Source organism: Chenopodium album, chromosome 22 (genome assembly GCF_948465745.1).
Source record: "Chenopodium album chromosome 22, dcCheAlbu1.1, whole genome shotgun sequence".
NCBI lineage: Eukaryota > Viridiplantae > Streptophyta > Magnoliopsida > Caryophyllales > Amaranthaceae > Chenopodium > Chenopodium album.
The window spans coordinates 38751414-38758873 of NC_137855.1; the positions used below are offsets into that span (position 1 = coordinate 38751414).

At 36.2% G+C, this 7460-nt stretch overlaps 1 protein-coding gene across 3 annotated transcripts; it reads right to left on the reverse strand.

Annotated features, from left to right (window-relative positions):
- Positions 1 to 1223: 1223 nt before the first annotated feature.
- On the reverse strand, positions 1224 to 7148 carry LOC145604502 (uncharacterized). Of its 3 annotated transcripts, XM_081660387.1 has the most exons (5): positions 6739 to 6872; positions 5284 to 5369; positions 4959 to 5122; positions 3645 to 4439; positions 1224 to 2897 (listed from the first exon to the last, which is right to left on the reverse strand). In XM_081660387.1, exons 2-5 carry the CDS (start codon positions 5288 to 5290, stop codon positions 1350 to 1352), a joined length of 2514 nt encoding a protein of 837 aa, XP_081516513.1. In that variant the 5' UTR covers positions 5291 to 5369; positions 6739 to 6872; the 3' UTR covers positions 1224 to 1349. The 3 variants fall into 3 exon arrangements, with proteins under 3 accessions (XP_081516513.1, XP_081516511.1, XP_081516514.1); XM_081660385.1 differs by lacking the exon at positions 5284 to 5369 and having other exon boundaries at positions 6739 to 7148; XM_081660388.1 differs by lacking the exons at positions 5284 to 5369; positions 6739 to 6872 and adding an exon at positions 4704 to 4794 and having other exon boundaries at positions 4959 to 5098.
- Positions 7149 to 7460: the final 312 nt, after the last annotated feature.

Genomic DNA, 7460 nt, shown 5'->3' on the forward strand with positions numbered 1-7460 from the left:
TGATTGGATTTGTGTGTGTGTTAATTTTAAAGTTAAGAGTTAAGGACCAATTTTTATCAATTTCACTTTCAATGACAACCAAAATTGAAAAATAATAATAATAAAGAAATAAATTAAATTAAAAAAAAAAAGATTTAATTTTCTAATTCCTATTCAATGTGATTTGACCTCATTTCTATCTATATATCTCATTTTTCAAATTTTTTTGTCTAATTAATCAAATACTTAATGGCTACTAAAAGTAAATTCAAGATTTTTTTATTTTTTGAAAAACTACTCTGGCAAAGATTGATTTACTATCAAACGATCATTTTCTATGACACAAGAATTATTATGTCTTGTCAAACATGCTAACCATTTAGCCGGAGTATGTGCGTGCATGAATATACTATCCATTTCATTATTGATGTGGACAAAGTAGCATGCATGTATACAATTATACGAAGGGGTGTGGTACGCTAGATTGTAAAAGAAAATTCTTGAAAAAGTTGGCTAGCTCATGCCGCAATCAATGTGTATGGATTTTTTTTCAAAAGAGAAATCAAGGGTTAACCCTTGAAATATGCATGCTCTACTTACTTCCATGTGCCTATCTTTCTAAATTTAAATCACCCACTTAAAGTAGTAATTTATTTTCTTCTACTGGTATATTATATTAAATGCACACTTTTATAGATTTTTTTTTTTTTTTTTTTTTTTTTTTTTTTTTTTTTTTTTTTTTTTGGGTCAAGAAAGGTATGCACATTGTAAGAACCTTCTTCATTGCAGTCAAAGGATGAGTTCTCATGCTTATATCGTGATATATCATTATCATCACTCAATTAACAGATTTCAGATCATTTAATTTCAACAAATTTCATCTTATCTCTAGACTGTGGTGATGTTCAATAAAGAAATTTTGTTTAGAAAAACATAGATATGTTGGATTGTCTAGAATTCAATTTTGAAGTGACTAGCGTTGACTAATGATATATAGATATCAACAATCACATTATGATTTATTTTGGGTACATATTTGTGACCTAGTCACTCAGTATAAGTATTATGACCGTAGGTGTATAGTATATGAAACCGTAGGTGTATAGTATATGAACTCGGTAAAACTAGCCATGTTGTGACAACTCCTCGAGATCTAATAACATATCCTTTTATCATAATTTTTACACCGTACTTCCAATCTTGCTCATAAATTTTGCAGTATAATCAACAGAAAGAGTGGAATCTAATGATAAATGGAGAAAATAATGGTACAGAAATAAGTTGAGAAAGAACAATCTTTCATTGTGCAATGGTAACCAGAAATGTCAGAAAAATAGTTACATGGTACAGAAATCGAATACAAAAAGAGGTTACATTGTGGCAAGCAACATTGCCCGAATTTTGGCTCTTAGCTCATCAGGAACTTCTGTTGTTTCAGGAGGGGGTAAAGATGGAGCCTTATCTTGGTAAGATAGCTTTGAAACATCAACAGAGGCTTCTGTACTAGCGTCATCACCAATGGCTAACGAAGACTGATCTGAAGATTTGGTTCTTATCTCACCTTCCTCCAATTCAATTTCCTCCCTTAGAGATTTTCTCTCACCCTTCCTAGATTTCCTTTTATGGGTGCCCTCTTCTTTTCTGTAGTATTTTTGCTTACGTTTACGGTTTCTGTGCTCATCTTCATCAGAAGAGCTATCATGCTTGTGCTTCCGGTGTCTCTGCTCATCTTCATCAGAAGAGCTATCATGTTTGTGCTTCCGCTTACGACGCTTGTGTTCATCATCAGAAGAGCTATCATGCTTGTGCTTCTGCTTCTGCTTATGGCCCTTGTGTTCATCATCAGAAAAGTTATCATATTTATATCTGTTATGTCTGTCATCTTCATAGGGAGAAGAAGTGCTATCATGGTTGTGTCTATGTTGAGATTCTCTGGTTCTTGACAATGAATGCTTTTTTCGATGTTTGTGAGCATCCTTGCTTCTATCTCTATGATGCCTCGAGGAATGATGTGACCTATGCTTCTTCCTAGAATGCCTTGGATCATCATATTCTTCATCATTCCCACTCTTCCCCAAGTACTCATCTTCTTCTCCTTCGCTGTCATCATGTTTTCGAGACCTATAATGACGGCTTTTTCTTCTTTTTTTTTCAATTTCATCATCAGAAGAATTCCTTACTGGCATCTCAATCCTTTTTGAAGTCTCAGCCTCTTCTGGAACACAGCTTCCTTCTCTATCTTTGACTTCTCCACTGGCTAGCTCAGTGGCAGAGCCAGGGAAATCGGAGCTGGATGGTTTTACAGATGAAGCTTCCTGGGGCTCTGTACCCAATGGTGCAACACCACTCTTTATCATTGCTGCAAACATCTTTGCTCGTCTCAATCTTTCAGCCTTCAACTTCTGCTCCTTGGTCATCCCAGCTTCAGAGGAGTCCGCCTCACCAGCTGCTGCACGAGCAGCAGTATTGGCAATTTCTTTAGCAACAGGAATTGTAACATTGGATTTCTGATTTTCTATTAACTTTTGGCCTGAACTTTGATTTTGAGAAGACTGAAGGCTTCCAAAACTTGATGCCTGCCCACCCTCATTGCTGGAACCACGACTTACACCACTCAAAGATGTTTTGGAGAATATATCCAAATTAGGTTTCTTAATGCCTCTAGTGGCAGCCTGAAGGATTGCTGCTGCTGCTGCTGCATCCACAGTAATTCCTGAGTGCTGCTGAGTCTCTTTGGATGGATGATCATGTGCATCTTTTTTTGATTTGCTAATTACCATTTTGAACTTCTCTTTCTTGTCACAGTCAAGTGCTGGATCATCATCTCCACATCCCATGGATGATGAGATATGACTGTCCTTCCTTGAAGCAGTGTTCTTTTCAGTCTCAATGTTAAAACTCTTACCGCTTAATCTGGACTGTAAGAAATGATGAAGGAAAGAGAAATCAGGATTCCAAAAATAAAAAGAGAAATATGGAACCAAATATAGCAGGGTTATTTCCTATCCATATCTGATGAAGCGTGAACAATAGGCTGTATCATGATGCAACAGTGAAATTGAAGGGCTTTGTCTCACACGGTCACACCAATATGCTTTATAAAGCTACATTCTAACAAGTTAAGCAGGAGGAATGTGTTAAATTGACTCAGAAGCTGAAGCTTAACTGATAAGGAAAGCTAAAAAGATAAATAGACATAGCTCAGAGTAATAAACATTGAGCAATAAACAACATTCTTTACAAGAAACAAAGTTTTCATTGAGTAATGTGTGACAATTATGAATCAGCTTACTTTTTAAATAGGTATCCTATATTTGAATAACACAGAAACAGAGGTCTACATATGACTATATGACTAAAGTATCAGACTGACTTCGCATCAAAAAAAAAAGTATAAGATACTAATATAAGCATCCCATTTCACATTAACAGGCCTCAATATCTAAGCAAATTCAACATAACCCACCGCTATCCAAACATACTTTTCAATAAGCTACTGGTTTATAACATGTAGTTACTTATAAATCTCCCAATGCCCATTGTCCCAACAGGCTCATCCAAAGTAAACTGGCCATGACTTATATATATGCCCATTTTTAATCAAAATTAATACATGACCTTTATATGACTAAGAAAATAACAGCAGATACTATTAAAAGACAAACCTCTTGAGCTTTCTTCAGAACCTTTAGATAATATGGGTGATACTGGTTGGATGGCACCAAGAATGGAAACCTGCCATGCTTTTTGTCCTGCTCTATAAGCACTGCCTCAAAGTCCCTACCATTTTTCAAGATGATCTCAACTATTCGATCAATTAACCTTTTAACTTCTGCTGGAGGGTCTACAAGCAGCGATTCACCTTCAGAAACTGGAAACGAACTTGAAGTTTTTGAATTGTCCATGATGGAACCAGCAGAAGCTAAAGTGCTGGCCTCTTTATTCACGGCATTTGCTTTTACAGACTTAATGCTACTGCTACGATTTTTACTCGATGAAGGCACTTTCACTTTAGAAGGATGTGCAACTTTAGAAACAATCTTGTCCTTTCCAGACTCGCTTTCAGAACCAGTAATTTTTTCTACTTCATGAGACTTGGACATCACAGCTACTGCTGTAGTCTCATCAGAGTCTACCTGAATAGATTCTTGGTTAGGCACAGCTGCAACATCCTCATCTTCTCCTGTACCATAGAATGAACCCAGGAGAGAAAGTGCTCCACTAGTTTGATCCTCATTTGTGTTCTCATTCTGAGACTTGCCATCATGGTCAGCTTTCAGAAGCTCTGGGTGATCAACGAGATATCTGAAGTATGGGTGTAGATGATGATGAGGCATCAAAAATCCAAACGTTGGGTTATCTCCCTGTTTCACTCTTAAAACAATTTCAGACTGGCCACCATTTTCTCCAACAAACAAAGCAGTCCTTGCAATAATCTGATGCACTTTATCCGTAGGAGGCTGAAAAGAATCAGAGGAAAACAAAAATATGCATTAATAAAGAGAAGATATTCTCACATGTTAAATTTATCTAAAATCTTGTAGAGAACCAAGAATAATAAAAGCCAAGGGAACTTGATAAGTAGCATCTCACGTAGAGCTTGATAATCTTAAACGATATATTATCAAAATTCTATGAGGAAACATTTCATTCCATATGCTCCACGCGACTATGATGATGTGAATTTCCAGGTAAAGTAATTAACTCTATCATCCTAATCCCACCTGCATGGCCCATCTGTCATCACATCAAAAGGGAACAATGTGCCCCTGAATGGCAACTTTAGGTCAGAAGAAGTCCATCTGCTCCAAGCATCTGAAAACTTAGACATAGTAAGCCTCAGAATAACATATGCACATCAGACAAATACCATTTGTTTACATCAGCTAATTATCCAAAGAGGAAAAAAAAGCATCAACTTCTTTAAACACTTATAGAAGCCATGTGTAAGATGTATAACTGAAAAGGGATCAGCTTACCAGATTTTGTAGTAAACTTTCAGGCACTGTAAATGGAGGATGAAATGCAGATGTGTCAGCCACATCAAGATTTTTCTGGTCACTGTAATCAGTAGAGTTTCCATAGGAGAAGGGCACAAAATGATATCCAGAGGCATCTGTCTTCGCCGCTTCATTTTCTATTTCTAACAGACAAAACAAATCCAAATACAGTTATCATCATTGTCTTCTGTACGAATTAGTTATATGATCTAGATTAATTGCAAAAGAAGCTGAGCATCAAAAGAACCCAAGAAAATTAGATATATGATGTTACTAGTAGAGTGAGGACGGAGGACATTCTTACTTGACATTTCAAGAGATTAACCAGTTGAAGATAAGATATCTTTCCTGCAAATGTGGAAATATGTAGCAAAACAACATAGCATGCACCTGTAACTAACACTTGTTACATTACAAATTGATTTCCATAACTTTCTCATCTATAAGTTAACCAATAAATGCAAATCAGACCTCATCAACTAAGTATCAAAATCCAGCGCCCCATGCCCATAGAAGCATTTTCTTAGCACTCCCTAATTTCCATGCCTAACAACCCAATTCCCTAAATTTCCCCTGCCCTCTCCAAAGATTCCAAAAACTCATTTATGTGATCGTTCTTAGTAGCAGGGAGATCACAACATAAGTGCTCCATGAAGCTAGTCACATCATCTTGATTTCCAAAAAATCCCATATACTCACCCTTATTGTTACTCTATCGATACAAGACCCTTTCAATTGCCCTTTTTATCTTACAAACCCACAAACATTCTTGCAATTGTACATCAAGCGCATAATATTGGTGAGGAAATGGAAGTCAATAGTCGAAAACTTGACTTTTTGGCCATAGAGTAGCATTAAGCTATTTTTTTTTAATACAAATAAAATTAATTCAAGGTACTCTTTGTTGATAAAAATAAATAGATTCAAGTTACTATTTGACAAAAGAAAAATCAATGTGGTACTAGCTCACAATTGGAGCAAAAACAAGCTATTTATTTTTTGACTATTTTGCCATTCTTATGAAGAAATCCTTAGTATATTGTGCGCCCATTCTGTGCACTTATACAACAAAATGAGCAACATGATCTGGCCTGCAATGAGTGCTCCTTCAAGTGAGCAACATTATTTTAATTTCAATAACCCATCCTCATCTGAATTATACTTATAAACAACAAATCAAGCAACACTTTCGTAATCTATTCTTCTCCACAGTGAGTGCTCTCTCAAGCGAAGATTATCTTAATTTCAAATACCAGTATACCACACTCTCATCTGAAAAATATTCTTAAAAGACGCGAACAAAAACAACCTTTTCGTGATCTTAACCACAATGAGTTTTCTCTTGAATTAGTAACATTATCATGAATACAAAAAACCACACCCTCGTCTAAATAACAGACTTACACAGCCAAACTTGTGATCTTATCTACATTCCAAGCACTAATTTGATCAACATGAACACTCTAAATGAAGCTGATATATAATTTACCAGATTATGACCTAGTTAACAAACTATAACTTAGACTAACAATTGAGAGTTCTAATTCCTTATAGTTGCATCATTTTCCACACTACATAACTTAATTCACTGGAATTAACTATAATATCAAAATCATAACACAGAATTCAATTTTTAATCAATTCAAAGCACAAATCAGTTCAATACATTGCTTGCTTATTGATAAATCACAAATCTAGAACAAATTCAAAATCAAACTTTTCAGCTGAAAAAAGAGAGCGAGAGAGAAAAAGAACAAACCTAATTCATCAGAAGAAGACGGAAGATCAGCGTATCGTTCGAGATCGAGCTCAGCTTCGAGATGAGAATCGGGAGACACTCCTCCGCCGCCGCCATGAACGGAGAGCTTGCGGAAAGAAGAGGGAGGATTTGTGAGAAGATTACGAACATCAAAACGATCGATTGAAAGAGAATTCCAATCAATTAGGGCATCTTTGGAGTTGACAAAGGCGGAGGTTGCGTCGTCGTCGAAGAGCATCGCATGGCGGCCGACTACCTCGAGCTCGACCTCCATTGTTGAAGAGGAGAGAGAAAGTTAGGTGAAGAGTGAATTTGATGAAAGGGGGCGAAAATAGAGGAGAGAGAAACCCTTAATTGGTGAGAATTGGGGATTCTTTCGATCAAGGTGATTGGAAACCTCCCAACCCAACGCCTTTTCCCTTCCGTGGAGGTTTGCTACTTGCCCCTCTTTTTTCAAATAATCCCTCCGTTTTTATACACTTGCTCTATTTCTACATGTGCGCAGTTTTAAGAAAAATTGTACTGGGGTTGATGGAAGGTAAATCGGAGGAAAGAGAATTAAAAGTAATAAAATTGAGTCCCACTAGTTAAGAGAAATGAATTAAATATTATAAAAGTTTTCCAAATAAGAAAATGGAGCAAGTATTTAAAAACGACCGCAAAAGAAAAGTGGGAACATGTATGTAAAAACGAGGGAATAACAGACTGTTTCGTATATATTA